Source organism: Nuphar pumila, chromosome 6, assembly GCF_984573655.1.
Source record: "Nuphar pumila chromosome 6, dmNupPumi1.hap1.1, whole genome shotgun sequence".
Classification (NCBI taxonomy): Eukaryota; Viridiplantae; Streptophyta; class Magnoliopsida; order Nymphaeales; family Nymphaeaceae; genus Nuphar; species Nuphar pumila.
Window position 1 is genome coordinate 4,513,391 of NC_143254.1, and position 17,132 is coordinate 4,530,522.

Genomic DNA, 17,132 nt, shown 5'->3' on the forward strand with positions numbered 1-17,132 from the left:
GGCTAAAAAAAGGTTTATGAAGTGGTAACAATTCATTATGCGGAAGAAGGAAATCCTACATACTTCACTTTTGAAGTAATTTTTAGGATTTGCCGGCATCCAATTCTGGCTATATCCGGCGAAGTTCGGATGATCAATACAATGCTGAAGAAATGCATACTATTACATCCTGCTAGAGATGATTTTCAATCATTAATCAGAAAAGATTAGCCTCAATGATTTCTGAAATCACAAGATATAGTCAGTTGATTGTGAGTTTCTGGCCATCTTTATCATTGCCATGTGACATACTTCATCAGTTTCTGGCAAAGTAAAAGTTGACAGGTTGCTAAAGTTCTATATGGTGCATCCAACACACCTATTACTTCAGAAAAAACACCTACAGGCAATTCTGTAAAGCAGGCCGAAGAGTAGCATTCAGTCATAAACTATTGATTGTTCCTACTTTGCGCAAACTGAACAAGTCTTCATGGATTTGGCAAATTCAGTAAAGCTGATGAAAAATAAAATAATGAAGCTGGAGAACAGTTGCTATAAGTTTCGGCAAGAATATGAGAAAGACATAGATGTCTTGGCTCAGGCATACGTCCAGTTAAGTAGAGGAAAAACTAAGCTCAACAACCTTCATTTGACATAGAATATTAAAAAATGCCAAGTATTCATTTCTACCCTGTTGAACTTAGTAGAGCAATGTGCTCGCATGGTGGAAAACATGTGCGAAATGAATAAATGTCCAAGCATGCAACAAGTGACTGACTTATGCAAAAAGAATCAATGCCTTTATGCAATTGTGAAGGAACAACTGGAAGGTGCAGAAGATACATATGTACAACTATACCTAAAAGACATTTAAGAGGCACTAGAGAGACTCAATTGGGAGTTAACAGGAAAGATAATTTTTGAAGTTAAACTGGCGGTCCAAATGTATACCGGAAGTTGCAAAAGGTTGATAAGGTCGACATCAAATTATGAGATGGAATGGCTGACATTACAATGCATTTGGTTGAGTAGATCCAAAGCTTCATGTGAAAGTGAAGAAGATTTTCTAGAGAACGCAGACTTGGCCACATTCTTCCAAGAAGCGGAGAATGATTTCCATTCCTTACATATGCTTGTTCCAGTTGTACAAGTCAACCCATGCAGTTGTAGAGAGCTTCAACATGGTGTCAAGAAGCAATATGACATGAACTTCTTCGATGTAAGGGAGTCTAACAAAGGTGACATTCTGGTTGAAGTTATCACTTGTGGGTTAGTTATCCAAGAGAGCAAATGCAACAGGGAAGTTAAGCTTAAAGAGTTCAAAGGTACATGACCTTTGGATGCATTTCAAATTGAGAACCAAAGTGTCAAAAGAAAATTGCTTAGGCTAAAATTCAAAAATACCAAAGCAATGTACAAGAAAAGAAGGCAAAAGCATGAATCACCAACAACCATATCGGATCACCTAGATAGCAACAATATGTGGCTTAATTTGAATGGGATGGTTCAAAAGACAGGAAATTCATGCGCGCAAATTCAACGGATGCCTATAGGATGACACTTGATGGCCAATAAGGAATGGCCAATTGACCAAAGTTAGACCAGGGCACTAATGCAGGAATGAGACAAGTTTCCTTTTGATCCAGAAGGACACATACTTGTCAAGTTCAATGTTTGGGTTATAGGTAGGATAGTAGATGCAAGAATAACAGAGCACAACAAACTACAAATCGGAACAGTGAGACCAGCTCCAAGTGTATCGCAGCATCATCCTCATTCTGTGTGCTTGATTAGGCACAAGACAGGATAGCACACTTCAGTGTCAGACATCGAGGCTAAAGTCATAAAATTACTCACAGTTGTGTTACGTACCTTTGCACATGACAAAATTGTGCATCTCCTTTGCACCGCAGTCACACTATGTGTGCAAATTACTATGAATAATCGTCTGTCAAATACATCACAGACTGGTGCACTCAATACAGGGTGTTTTCTTATGCCACATGTTTTGGTAGGTGCATCTTCCTGCGACAGTTAGCGTCAAGTGCTGCAGCGCACTGCAGTGCTTTGCTCCTCAACATAACATAATACATTGCAATTTTAGTGCATATGACCGATCAACATGCTAATTACTTAGTATGCATTGTTACCAGGCAGCATTGGAGTAGTGAGGAAGGAACTTTAATGTTGAAGACTCGGAGGAAGCTGAACGTAATGGATTAAATAGAGGCTATTAAGAGAAGGAAAAAGAAGAACTTATAGCGGTTCTCCTTTGAGGACAAAGGTAAGGGAAGCAATGGTGAAATATTGTGACCCACAGTGAAATGTACTTGCCAAATTATGCAACAACCAACAGATGTTTCCACAGACTTATATGTCTACAGAAGATAAGTGCTAGAATGAGCACTAATGCAGCAAGACTCAATCAACGGGTGGTTCAATCAGCGCAGCTTGCTAGCTCAGCGTGCAGTCAGCAAAAATGTCACACGATAACCTGCAGGGTCTGCCAACAGAATGTGCCAGGCGGGATGACTAGATTCAATGTACACGAGCGTCAGCACCTTGCCACTGCAACACCTGAGTCAGCAATGTCTAACGGCCTCGGCAGTGTGCAAAACATAATTGTCACCTCAGTCGACCATGTTCAGTGTGTAGGAGCCTTAGGCACCACTACATCAGGCCAGATTCAATGCATGAGAGCCTTGGAGTGCAAGGACCACTTGAGGCAGTTGAGAAAACAACTGGCAATTTTACTTAGCTGGTTTATGGTTTTGTTTAGCCTATAAATAGGCGCTATTATCATTTGAATTGGATGTTTTTTTTTTTATAATCTTCAATAGAATTGAGAGACTTTGATCTTTTGGGAAGAGAGTTTCTCTCTTTGGTGCCTTAGGGCATTCGGATCCCTTAACCAGGGATATTTTGAGATTTATGCTACGCATATCTCCTTGGGCCAATTTCAATTAGTATCATGCTAATTGAGTTGGATTTGAGTTGAAGATCAAGTGCATGGCGACTTGATCGGGCTCATCGCACATCCGACGAATTCACAGTGGATTTTCTGCATTCACAATGCCTCTGCGAAGACATCAAGTGTGCAACACTCAAACCGAACATCCGGTGAGTGTTTGACTCCTTGCAGCCTTACATTTGAGTAGATCGATGCAAACATTTAGAGCTTGTAATTGTTAAGTGTCGTGTGATGTTTGTATTAGTATTGTGATGATTACAACAAATGAAGGGAGGCTTTACGCTTGAGCATGACAGACTCCTAACCGCAACCAAGGGAGGTTCTCCGCTTGGCCGATTCAGCACCCGTAGTATGTAGGTCCCAGGATCGCTCGGTTGATAACATCTGGACTGGTTGCACTCTACTCATGCGCAAGCCAGCCGTTTCACTGATCTCCTTGTTGCCACACACTTGTGCACAATTAAGGGATCTGCAGTGTTGCGCATTGCTGTCGCGCGCTCATATGTGTCGCGCACTGACGCACACCTCTATCGCACTGCATACAAAGTGCGTCTGTGTTTCTGCACAGCATTGCCTACTGCACACAAAATACTGAGCCGCATGTCTCGGTCAGACGCATCACGCACAATGCACAATTCTACATCTCTGCAGCGCCATTCATTGTGTGTTCCTACAGTGTCATGCACACACTCTGTGCTATGCACTACTGTGAATTGGAGAGTCTGCAACACGATGTAATTCTGTATGACAGTCTCTGCCATGCCTTGCATAAAGTAGGCTACAATTTAGTGCAGCCTCCCTATATGACAGAATAATGCTGCAAGAGCCAACAGTCAATGGCTAATCCTAATGTTGTTGATCCACCTTAATGCTATAACAGTTCAGTGTAAGTATGAAGACAAAGATGACCTGTAAAGCATTACAACACTAGCGGTTAGGAGACTTACTTCTATTGTTGATGTTGTAAGATTGTTGATATAAACATTCATGAGCTTGTAACCTAGCTAAAGGCTAGACAAAACCTCCTTTAAACCTGTAACAGTGTAGAACATAGTGAAAGATATCACTGACACACAATGCACTTGTCTACAGTGGCTATATTCATTCCACGCGCTAGATTTCAAAGGATCTACCAAAGATCAAGTGTTTTCAAAATCGATCCAAAAATTAGGATTCCACCAGAATCATACCTGGGATAAAGGGTCAGCTTCGCAAATCCGCTTCCATCCCGACGTGCACTACTTAATTGCTTTCCCATTCGAGCACAACTTAATTGCTATTATTTGCTCGGGGAAAGTGGTTTGATTGCACCACAAATCTGAGGATCAAACATGGGGCTTATACCAGATCTGACACTCGAGCATACAAGGGATCTCAAATATGTCAATCTGAGGATTTTGAACCCACATAAATATGAAATTTTCTTGTCTGACTAAGAGGGTGGATTCAGACCAGAGATCCAGGTTTGTAGGATTGGTGACTGGCTCAAATATGAGATGTGAGACAATCAAATACACCCTCATTCTATGTCAAATCCAATGGAGTCCAATTATACACTATCTACCACTACAAGAAAAATGTTAATTAGTGACAAAAATTTGCGATGGATTATTTCTGTCACAAATTTGTGATGGATTAGCTAGAGAAAATTAGTCGTCTCTAAAAATGGAATTAGCAACAGAATTAGCGATGAAAATTTTTTATCTCAAAATTTGTCGCTAATTAGGGACAGATTAACGACGAAAAAAATATGTCGCTACTTTTTTATTTAAACACGCAAAATTTTCCCCCCCTCTCTCTCTCTCTCTCTCTCTCTCTCTGATTACCCCCAAAACAGAGAGTTGTGGGTTAGTACGATCCCCGATTCGATGTTGGAGCGATTTTCCCTCGAGTGGGTGGGAAGAAACTGAAGGGAAGTATAAAAGCTGGCTCCTCGCGTCTCTCCTGAGTTCCACCCTCTCTAGGTTCTCTCTGCAACTTTGCTCCTCTTTCCGCAATATTTGTCGACATCAGAAGTGCCGAGTTCGATCCCAATGGCGTCGTCTTTTGATTCTGTGTTCGGCTTCCTCCTATCGCTCTCTCTGCTTCTGACTGTCGCTCACTCCAAAACCCTAAAGAGAGACAGTAGATCTCAACCCATCCTGATATTTTGAGTCTTTTTCTGCTTTAACATCGCGTTCTTTTGTGTGATTCCTATGAAAATAGAGCATTTTCAGTAGATTCATATGGGATTTTAATTCTATAGATTTGTGACGGTAGAACGGTTTCTAATTAGAGTATGCAACTGGAGTTTCAAATTCGGTACTTCAGCCCATTAAAATATGAAGCAAGGCACGAAGCGGGGAAGTTTCTCATTTGGGTTGTATTGTCCAGCTTGATTAGTTGAGGACTTAACATGGAGTTTATGGCGTTGGTTATATTGCTCGACATTGAAGGAGGAAGAGTTGATGGGTTTGATTGCACAATTGTGTTAGGTAATCGTGCATAAAGTGAACAATTGCATATTTATTGTAAACAAATGCATCAAATTCATGACTCCATTACCTGTAAATTATGGATAAATTTGTGATCCGTTTAGATATTTTTGACAATTGATGTGTATTTATTAGGCTCTTAGTGCAAGCATATGAAAAGAAGAGGAGGATGTTTATTGTTTCCTTTCTTTGTTAATTTTATGTTTTTCCTTTCTGTTTGATGACTTCTTGTTTTCTCTTGTAAGATACTGCAAATATTGGGCATTGTATATGTTCTTGTATGTAAAAAGAAATAGGATGATAATGATTGGGGGAAAGGAGAGATGCTTTTGTATGTTATGAAGCTAACCCACCTGTCAAAAAATTTTTAAACAGATCATATGCATGCAGAAAATGGTAACTAAAATCTTTTGTTTCGGGTGATCTCATGGATGACTTGTGTTTTCTCTTTGTTTTATAGGTACACCGCTACAACAATACTTGCTCTTCTCCAGGAAGTTGCTCAATTTTCTGGTGTCAAAATTGATTGGAATGCATTGGTCAAGAAGACCTCTACTGGGATTTCAAGTGCACGGGAATATCAGATGCTATGACGCCATTTAGCCTATCACCACTTATTAGTTTAATTGTTCTACATGTGAAGCAAACCCTGAATATTTAGCTGTGATTTAATGGTTGAATGATGAAGTTAGTTCTGATGTGGGGTTTCTGCATTTGCCTTTTAGGAGTGTTTGTTAACATAGCGACATATTGATATTCTATTTTAGTGAAGGCACTAAATGAAATAAAGGCATCCCATGGCTGGAGGGTGGTGTATTCATGGATTGGAGATGATCCTTGTGGAGACGGTGATTTACCACCTTGGTCTGGTGTAAAATGTTCTAATCAGGGAGATTACAGGGTTGTAACGGAGTTGTAAGTCAGTCATTCACAAAAATTTTTAGCAATCTGTTTGATGGTTAAGTGATGTATTATAATCTTTCTCTTTTTCTGTTCATGAAAAATATTCCCTCTGAAATGTGAGTCTATTTCTTTCTAAGGTTATGAGTTCTATATTTGACCCTCAGGCACTTAGCGAGCATGCATTTTGTCTGCTTTAGGGAGGGCTTCACTAAATATGCCTGAGTGGCAGTGCTATAGAAATGCATGAGTCTGCAACCCTTGTTTCTGAAATGAGCCTGAGAAGCAAAGATCAATGAAGACTGCTTTCGTAGATTTGTTTAGCCAGTCACCATCAAAGCTGCTTTTGGTTGAAATGTCTCTAATTGTCATTGAAAAACAATTTTGCATGCTCAGATGTAAAACCGTTATTTAGCTGAAGGAGAGGATATGCTTTTAATTGAACTTTAGTAAATTCTCTATGGGAATGAATTATCTTAGGAACAGACTCCTTTGCTCACCTTCTCATCTTTTCCTGTTCGAGTTGGTGGTGGTGGGAAGTGGGAAAAGATATGTTGGACATACTGTTTGTTTGTATTTGCTAGGTTATAGATGTTCTACTGTTGCCAAGAGGTGACGATTTAGGACAGGACCCTCAATTGTTTATTTGCTCTTGTTGCACTTATTTCTTTTTCCTTTGATACTTGAAGTCACATAAAAGATGATCCCTATTATTTTCTCAGAAATGAGTGCATTCCACTTGCTACAAAGCCATACCTGTATTGCTATTGTGTTTAGACAAATTTCCTTGTTGTCCTTGTATCTTTTAGTCTGCTGCTCTGCCCTTGCTATATTGCATCGCCAAAACCAAAAACCTCTTATTGTTTTTATCCATTTTCTCATTTTATTTTTCCTCTACAGAGGGGTGTATGCAGTTTCAATTGTTGGACCATTTCCTGTTGTTGTGATCGATCTTTTGGATCTCACAAGATTGCAAGTATTGTTGCATTCCTCTTTCGTATGTTTGTTTCTTCTCGATTGCTTGATGTGGATGCATTAACAATCATGTTCTAGTCCTACATACATGCCTGATTTTCTTTTCCTCTCAATTTGATGAGACAATTAAACAGACCACCGACCTCCACTTTCCCCAATTTCCTTCACTCATTCTTCCGGTTAACATCTAAACACCTTTTTGGTTTTTTTTCTTCCTTTTTTTTCCTTTTTAATTTTGATTAGGAATTTTTTGGTTGTTCATATTCTAGTTTTTATAAGAGAGGGCCTTCCAACATTTTCAGAATGTGGTTGTGTTTGTACAGATTAAGAAATTCAAGGATGCATTGGCCAAGCACGGCACAGATCATTAAAGCCAATTGTTTGGCATTTATTTGGTTTCTGCACTGTTATGGCATCATATTTAGGTTAAGGAACTTTGGATACTCTCTCTCTCTCTCTCTCTGCAGCTTGACACAATGCATAATCTTGCCCACTTTCAATTCTTGTTATATTTTAGTTCCTTTTAGTGTATTTCTTTCACTGGTCATGTCTAAAAAAAACTTACAAGAAACAATATCACTGTATCATCATTGTCAACATTATCAACATCTTGTTTATTTCTTCTTATATCCTATTTATTCCCTATGTAAATCTCAGTATTACAGAATTCCTGCCCTTTTTCAGCTCATTTTTGTTGAAGACAATATGCTGGTTTTATATTGTATCAATTATATATGATGACACCTACCACTTGATTTACCTTGTGTGGGCAGGCTGGCTAGTTGTTAGAGGTCATTTCTCATGAAAACTAGGGCAGTCTTGTCCCTAGTCTAATGTTTTTTCATAATGTTGACAACATCTAGAGGGGGGGGGGGGGGGGGGGGCGCCCCTGGCGGGGGGTTATAGGGGGGCAACGCACCCCCCCACCCCCCTCAAGAAGAATTTTTTTTTCTCGGGCTTATGTTTGGGACCTAGTTTCTTATAGATCAGACCCGATTTGTTTTGGTTTAGGGTTGTCGCCCTTGCCTTATATAAAGTCTTTCTTTTTTCCTTTCTCTCTTGTATCGTTGAAAAGAGTAATAAGATTCCTTTCTGGGCAGCCATGGTTTTTTACTCCCTCTCGGATTTGAGGGGAGGTTTTTCCACATAAATATGTGTATCCCTCTTCTTTGTGGTTTGATTGTTCTTGTTTCTTTGTTTTCTTCCTTGAACGTTTCCTAACAAGTTGTTCCTCCCCGTAGGCATATGGATGAACAAATTGTATCTGGGAAAAACTGCAGTGTCTATTTGTGTTGGTAGAATTATTTTCTTTTTGAGTTAAAGATCATGGGTTGTTACCAAACCAGAGCATCTGTCGGTGGTATACAATGAAGTAGAAAGTAGTGAGTGATTTGAATCAAATGAAAATCTGACACTTGGTAGATTGGATTATATTAGGATTAATCTTGATTTAACATGCATTCAATACATTTAGCTCTCCTTTTTTAATGCACTCTCGATGTGTGTGTGTGTGTGTGTGAGAGAGAGAGAGAGAGAGAGAGAGAGAGAGAGAGAGAGAGAGAGAGAGAGAGAGAGAGAGAGAGAGAGAGAGAGAGAGAGAACCCATCTGATTCTGATGTGCTCAAAAACCTCAAACCCGACCCCTAAGCATTATCTAGTTATTTTGGTTTTCATGTTCGTGTATGACTGTTCAAAAAATGAATCCTCCACAGCTTGGCCATGTTGAGCACCTCTTGTTCATGTTTGGCTCAATAATTCTAGCAGCTTGTGCCTCAGCTTAGCAGGTCTATTTACAAGCTCGAGTAAGCCATGGACAAGCTGAGCATGAGTTGCGAGCTGCTAGTCTCGTTTCTCAACTCTGCTTAGTTACCATACCACTGTCCTACGTCCGGCATATAGGCCAAACCAACTCACTCACTTTAAACTACCCCGAGGGGTTAGCGGGGTTTGAACCAGCCTTGGCTGTCATACGAGCAGTCAGGGTTCGATTCCCATGGGTGTTATCCCCTTGGATAAGCCGAAGTTGGTGGGTCCCTGGGGTCGAAGGGTGTGCTCGGGTTTACACCCCCTCGTAAAAAAAATCTCTCCTGCCTAGGGATGGCAGTGAACCGGGGCGTGGGACAAGGTCTCCACCCCTGACCCGTTTCAAAATCCGTACCTTCATCCCCTCCTCCATCCCCACACAGGGATGGATTTTAACCTCCACTCCCACCTCCATCCCCGTTTCATGTCCTCCATCCCCGCTCCAAACTGGCGGGGGGGGGTCCCCTTAGTCTATAGTCATTCCTTAAAGGATTGGGGACGGGGCAGGGATTGGGACAAGGATGGGGCGGGGTGGGGAAAAGCGTAAGTCCATCCCCGCACGGGGATAGATTTTAACCTTCATCCCCGTTTCATGCCCTTCATACCCGGTCCAAACGGGGCGAGGCAGGGCGGAGCCCCGTTGTCCCCTGGTCCACTGCCATCCCTACCCCTGCCGATTCAACTGAAATTGGACGATTCTTAAGAGGTAGAATTGACCAGACAAGGGACTGATTCAATCTGAATTGCCCGATTCAGATCTTTTAACAACATTGTATACAACATAAGCTAATTGGTGATCAGATACAGACAGCGACCGACCTATTGGATTTGGGTCCGTTTTAGTTTTTTGCTTCAAGTCTTGATTTTTTAAATGGGGGTTGGATTTACCCTGTAATCGAACTCCGATACGAGAATCGAATATTGTATCAGACCCATATCTACTTGGATTCAGGAGGGGCTCATCGACTCCGGCTAAACCACACTACAGCCTGTCTGTAGACCCAAACTCAGTCCATCGACGATCCCACACCCGAGCAGCCATCTCACCGAGACGCTGAATGTACAAGACCGATTCGACCCTTCCGGTCCTTTTCGCCGAGTCGTGATGGTAGAGGATTATGGACACATGCGACATGCAATGTCACGTGTGTAGGTTTTTGAAAGGAGCAGTTGTTTTGAAATTTGAAATGGGACGAAGGCTGTGTTCAAAGGGGGTGGCAATTGAGGAACGCGTGGACCCCACAGAGAGCGGGAGACGTTGCTAATTGACCGTTTTTATTTTCAAAATTAAAAAAATTAAAAATATAATAAAATTATAACGTCGTCTCTCTCTCTCTGTCTTTATTCTGAATGAGAAGAGATAAGATTGGTCACCCAGAAATCAAGTTCCAACTATTTCTTGCTTCCAGTTGTGCAAAGTTAAGGATATACTTGGAGTTTAAAAGTGAAGGGGGGAATCTTTCACAAGAGTTTTAAAGGTGGCAGGAGAGTCTTTGTGAACTTGTTTTTCGAACTCAAGTAAGGGTCAAGGAATCATTTTCCCATTTTGAATTACCCCAACTCTCCTGCAGACTTTCCCGCTCAACGCATTCAATGGAGGTTCCCAAAAAACCCTCAGCCCTCTCCTTATTTAAATGAACCCCTTCTTCTCTTCGGCGTCTCTCTCTCTCTCTCTCTCTCTCTCTCTCCCTCTATTTTCCTTTCTACAATATGGAACCACCCAAGGAGAAATCTCCCAAACCAGGTAAAGTTTTTGGGTCTCGTCTAGAACAAGATAAAAGATATCGATTTCACTCTCTTTTTTTTTCGCGTTTCTGATTTTTGTTTTTTCTAAAATTGGGTTTCAGTTGTTTTGTCGGGATCGAAACTTCGATACCCTTTAAGATCAGCGAGCAAGCCCAAGGATGATAAGTCGGCAGCGACGGAGGTGCGGGTCCCTTCTTCCGCTTCGAAGAGGTCCTCTTCCTTTTTCTTTTGGTCATTTCTTTGCTTGAGATCGATTTCTGTTTTGCGGTATTTCTTATATGTTTGATTTCTCTATTCTTATTGCAAGAACCTGATAAATATGTATTTTTTGGATTTTTAGTTCCAACCGACTGAGCCTTCTTTTGAATGCTGAAAACTTAATTCATTGTTTTGATTTTTCCCATCCTTAATAAAATTAGATTGTGATTTGTGGGTTGATCATGCACAACAATCGGGATCATAAGTGGCGATTTTAGTTTTTTTTTAATGCTAAAAACTCTTCTTTGTGAAAATAGTAATGGAAGACAAGCATTAATGAGCAATTAAAGATCTTGGTAATTGTACATATATAGTAAAGCGTTCACATTATATGCTGCGCTGATCAAACTAGTTAGGATTAAGACTTCCTGCTCAAACTCAGGTAGCTCGAGATTCACCTGATCATCCAGCTCAATAATTTTCTTGATCCTGCCTTTCTACAAGCAAGTCTCACAAGTCTCAGCTCAGACACACCAGTTCGGTCTTAATCTAGCATAGACATAACCTGTTTCATTCAACAATACTTTGTTCAACATTTGTCCACTCCAATATAGACTCAGCTTGTTTCCATGTAGTAAAAAATTGAGACCGATTAATTGGCCACAAATTGGCTTGGGCTGGGATAATTAATGTGGATCAACTACGAATTATTCAGTCAGTTTTTGCCAAACTAACCGATTCTCGATTGGCCTAGCCCAACTTTGGACGGCCTACTGCTCCTTGGCATTGCACAATAAGAAGGCCTATCTCTAGTTTGAGGAGGGCATTTGTTTTACTCTAGGAAAATTTACGGTCGTATTCGCTTTAAAGAGATGGCACAATCTCAGCCATTTATCAGAAATTTCTGAAAACATTGGCACTTGTTTAAGAAGCGTGAAACCATGTGTTCTTTATGTGAAGCTCATTTCTTAACAAAAAGAGGTTGTTGTACCAACTATGAAATCGAACTGTTTTGATGTTGAAAATGCATTTCAATGGCAGAACAATTGTGTGTTTCTTTAAAATTATGTTTTTATTGTAGAACTTAATATATGATGAATTGCTTTATACTCACTTCAACCTTTACATGCGTTCCCTTTTCCGTCTTAAATGCTTCCCACTTTGCACATTTTCTTAAACACTTGCTCTGGTAACTATGTCCTGAACTATGGATAATCTGCTTCAGAGAGAAGCATGTGTCGAGTGTAAGCAAGAGTGTCAGCGTGCTGGATCTTTCAGGAAAAGAGAAGAGTCTCAAGCCTCCGAGAAGGCTGTCAGTCCCTACAAAGTCTCCAGCCAGTCCGGCCCTGCGATCCACTGTTGGCGGCATAACACCGATACCAGAGAACAGGGGAAGAAGACTGGCGATTGCCAATGAAAAAGGCAATACACCCATTTCTGATGTGTCAAAGTCCATCATCAGACGGAAATTCAGCGTTCTGTCATCTGCATCATACTGGTTATCGCAGATCAAGCTTTCGGAATCAGCTCTGAAACACTACGTTTCTTTAGGATTTTTTAAACTTGCCTTGGAATCTGGATGCGAGGTATGTGCTTCAATCATCTCTTGACTTGTATTTAATGTATATATGAATTTATGCATTTGTATGATGCAGATGGCCATATCGTTTGAATTTCAAACCATTTGCAATATAGTTGATTGGTAGTCATTGTATACTAGTTCTATATAGTGCACATTTTACAGCAATCTAATTTTACATTTTTTTTCCTACATTGGACAGCCTCTTCACAAGTTGAGGGATGAACTGAAATCATATGCTCGACGTCACCATATTCTTGATCTTGGTGAATCTGCGAAAGAAATTCTGAGAAGCTATAATATACTAGAAGAAGTCGAGCAATCCCAGATGTCTGAAACCTCCTCTGTGGTTCATGAAGATGATGACAATTCTTCTGAGGGTACAGCTGGAAGACGTGGAAATGAGAAGTCTATGACAGTTAACTCAGAGAATTCATCTTCAGTCACACAAGGAATTGAAGTGAAGAAGAATGGAAGTCAGAGAAGAAATAATGCTTCATTAAACAGGGCTTCTGTTACTAGAAGCTCAGTGAATTTAGGTTCTATTTCTATAGCTAATTCCATGAAGAATTCAAAGAGATCTGACAGGCAGGAGGCCACTAAAGATAAAGGGAAGATGAAGACTTCGTTAAAGGAAAATGAAAAGGGTAAACAAGAAAAATTGAATTAAGTGATTTTATTGTATTGTTTGTTTATGTCACTGTCATAGTGTATTTCTCCTGGGCTTCATGTCTGTCACTATATTTGCAGATTTGGCTGATCTTTTGGTGCGCCAAGAGGAGCATGGGAATAAGGAAAATGTGGTAAAGTCCTAGCTAGCCTCATTGATTAATTAATTTGACAGTACATTAGGTGCTTCTTATTATATCTTAAATTGGGGGAACTTTCAATTAGTTTCACACATTAAGTTTTAATAAGAAACTCATGATGCTTTGATGCTTTTGAACCTTAGGAGGTGGAAGATCATGGTTTGGAAGCGCAAGCAGTCGCATGAATTTCTACTGAAGTATTATAGGGTAGACCAACTTCCTTTCTTTAGGGTTTCTCTTGTGTTTTTTGATAGAGAGTCCTCAGTGTGTAGAGATTGCATGTCCCATGGCTTTTGGGTGGAAGTGTGCGAAAGTTGGTTTTTATACTTGGACATTCTTTTCCTGTGTGGTGAGAGTAATATTTGTGTATTCTTCAATTACAGTTGTGAGACGACATATTTGTATGATTTATAGAGTTGGACCATGCCGATTGATTTCCATGTTCCGTTTCTTAAAAGTACATTTTAGTGCAACTTCTTGTGATATGGTTATATTGAACTTGTGGTTGGGGTAAGTTGGTAGGACCCGCTGCCCCTTGGATATTAGGTTCATGAGCATCAAGTCCTACCAATTTGATATTGGAAGTGGGGGAGGTCAATATATGCTCTACTCTCAAAGGTCTTGTCAATGAAACGTGCCCTTATAAATTGGAACAACAAGCAAGAAAAGACAAATCTCATCATAGGCCACCAATCGGTACAACCTTTTTCATGATAAGCAAGCTGGGGTTATACAATGTAGAAACGGGTTTTGAACTTTCAAAGTCCCAACACATGGTGACGTGCACATTTGAATTGATTAGCTTAATGAGTCTTCAATTAAAAAGAAATCAATACCATTTTGTTAGATCGGAGACTTAAAATCTTGCTATTAAATTGATTATCAATTAGCAAGAATTTTTTTTTAATCTGAACTATGGTTTTTGATTTATGCCATATGAAATGAACCCATGTAGTTCTAGAGTAGTCGTTCACTATCATCAAGAAGTATTGTGCTTCAAATAATAGAGTGGTTTGATATCTGCCCTATATCACAGTGGATAAGAGATCGACCTGCTTGAAAAAAGTAGACTTTGCTTGTGTAATGGTAGAGAAACACAACAATGCAATTTATTATAATTTATAAGAGTTTATAATATAGAATTGGAAAGGTATCGAAGCCTCGAATGCCAAATATTAGAATCAAGAGATGAAATATTTAAAGAAAGGTTGTCACCGTTCTCAAACACATATAATCCACCATGTCGTTTACCTGCCCTAATCTTCTCCTTCGAGAGAGATGGTTATGAAAAAACACAATGATCATCATAAAAAGAAACATTATATTTAAGGTCTTGAATAACTTACAAAAATGAGATTAAATTTGAATTCTGAAACAAATAGAACACCAACCGAACACTACCCGTGTTGGTTGCGCATGTGTAGATGATCCGTTTGGCAATCTAATAGGAGGAACAACGGTGAGTTGGAAGTATCAGGTTTGATAAAGAATTTGTAATGTAGTCTGTCACACCCGTGTCTATAATCCAATTTTCGAATGATATGAAACCTACAAAAAGAATAGAAAGATTACATGTTAGGTTTATCATAGCAACTATTTGATCAAGTTGTTCTTAGGTAAGTCGTTGAAAGGTTTGGATGGGACTAGACTTGTTGTTTTTGGAAGACAAAGTTAGCGCTAGCTTGACTCTCTTGACGGGCATTGGAGGATCTATCAGATCGATTTGAGAACCCATAGAGATAAAAACATTTGGCATTTACATGGCCGAGTTTCCTACAATGATCGCATTTTTGATGAATGCGATTTGCCGATTTTTGTTTGGATTCATGTTAATCTGAGTATTGGATCCATTTACAGATGTTGTCATTGGTTCTTAATTAGCCGTGACCCGAAGATCATGATGTCTTTCTTCCTGCACTAGTAATGCGAATGCCTTAGATATATTCGGCAATGGTGTCATTAAGAGCAATTGGCTTCTTATGGTACTATAACTTTCATTCAAACTCATTAAGAATTGCATTAGTCTTTTCAGGTTTTGTTGCTCATAAATTGCCTTCATTGCTCTGCATGTACATGAAGGACTGGTCACGTATGTGGATAACTCATCCCATAGGCCCTTCATTTTAGTACAGTAGGTTGTCACAGAGATCTGCATCTACTTGAGATTTATGATTTCCTATTGAATCTGATATATACATGGGATATTTGATTGACAAAATCAATTGTGAAGCTCAACCCACACTTCAACAACAGTTTTAGCATACATGACACTTGAAGACAGATCTAGATGCAGTGAGTTGAGAAGCCATGATAGAATCATATTGTTGTAGCATTCTCAGGCCGCAACAAATTTGATAGGAGAGGTCGGCTTCTTGATGGACCCATAGTGACATAGTCATGGCACGACACCACTTGAAATAATTGTCACTAGTTAATTGTTGTGATACTAGCAACATGCCAAGGTTGTCGTAATGATGGAGAAAAAATAAGTTCTCTATTTGTTCAGGATTTTGGCTTGATACACTTTCATTTCTGCTATCCACTAGATCAAGGCGTCACCTTAGTGCTTTGATACCATGAAAGAAAAGATGAATCAAAAATATGAAATTTTCTATATCTTATTCATTTAATAAAAATAAAAATGAAAGGGTTGCATATACTTGACATCAGCCTAGAGATTGACAATTTTTCCTTAATTGTTGGTAACGGGTTCTCCTCAATATCAATCAATCTTTTGATATCAACTGATTCTCCTTGATATCAGTCGACATCTTGCTTTCCTTGATTTAAGATAACCAAATACAACAAAATGAAGAGTAAGGATATACACGGTAAGTGATATCCTTGATTTGAGATAACCAAATACAACAAAATGAGTAAGGATATACACGGTAAGCGAAAGTGATATCCTTGATTTGAGATAACCAAATACAACAAAATGAGTAAGGATATACACGGTAAGCGAGTAATTATGGTAAATGCCATTGTGTGTATGCATACGATGACATTTCCTTTCTTTTACATTTATGGTTGCCGACAGATTTTTTTTGAAAGGCAAGCTGGGGGTGAGGCAAACCCCTACCAGATACCTCTTAGCCCCATATGGCAGAGGGATTCGAACTTGGGCCTTCAGCTTGGCACAGGACCCCGCTTACCACATGTGGGATACTGGTGTTACCGACAACTTTTGAAAACATGAGAAATTCACTTCTCAAGGCGCTTGTGCTTCATTCTCACTTTCAAAACTTTACGAGAATCATAATTTTAAATAGTAAAAATGCTTGTGTTTTCTAGTATGAAATCGAACTCCCTTGATGTTAAAATTGTATATTTCAAATTGTAATTACTGTGCTTTTTAAATCAAACTTTGCATTATATATACATGTGTGGGTTTAGGGTTGGATTAATAGTCCTTAAAAATGCATTTATTAAGAGCATATGCTTTATCAAGCTTGAATGAGAGAGCTGAATGGTTGGGTTATATAAACTAAGGGCCTCGAATTCAAATTTCACATTGGTTATCCCTCAGCTTGCTTATCAAAAAAAAAAAAAACATGTTTTATCTAAGTTTTGCATCACATCTTACTTGTTTTCATTGTTTTTTTTTTACCTTATGCATCATAAATGCTTTATGTAATTTCTTAAGCAATCACTTCTGGATGCACACTTGGTGTATCACTTCTTGCCAGGCATGCATG

General features: G+C 39.4%; 1 protein-coding gene and 1 long non-coding RNA gene across 2 annotated transcripts; both read left to right on the top strand.

The window, feature by feature from the left end:
* Positions 1-973: 973 nt before the first annotated feature.
* Positions 974-13,295, top strand: LOC149833708 (uncharacterized). The gene is made up of 4 exons (XM_090009202.1): positions 974-1,304; positions 6,192-6,339; positions 12,272-12,632; positions 12,828-13,295. Exons 1-4 carry the CDS (start codon positions 974-976, stop codon positions 13,293-13,295), a joined length of 1,308 nt encoding a protein of 435 aa, XP_089865328.1.
* Positions 13,296-13,374: 79 nt separating this feature from the next.
* On the top strand, positions 13,375-13,842 carry LOC149833709 (uncharacterized). The gene is made up of 2 exons (XR_016432476.1): positions 13,375-13,428; positions 13,578-13,842. It is a non-coding gene; the product is annotated as an uncharacterized LOC149833709 (long non-coding RNA).
* The last annotated feature ends 3,290 nt before the right edge of the window (positions 13,843-17,132 follow it).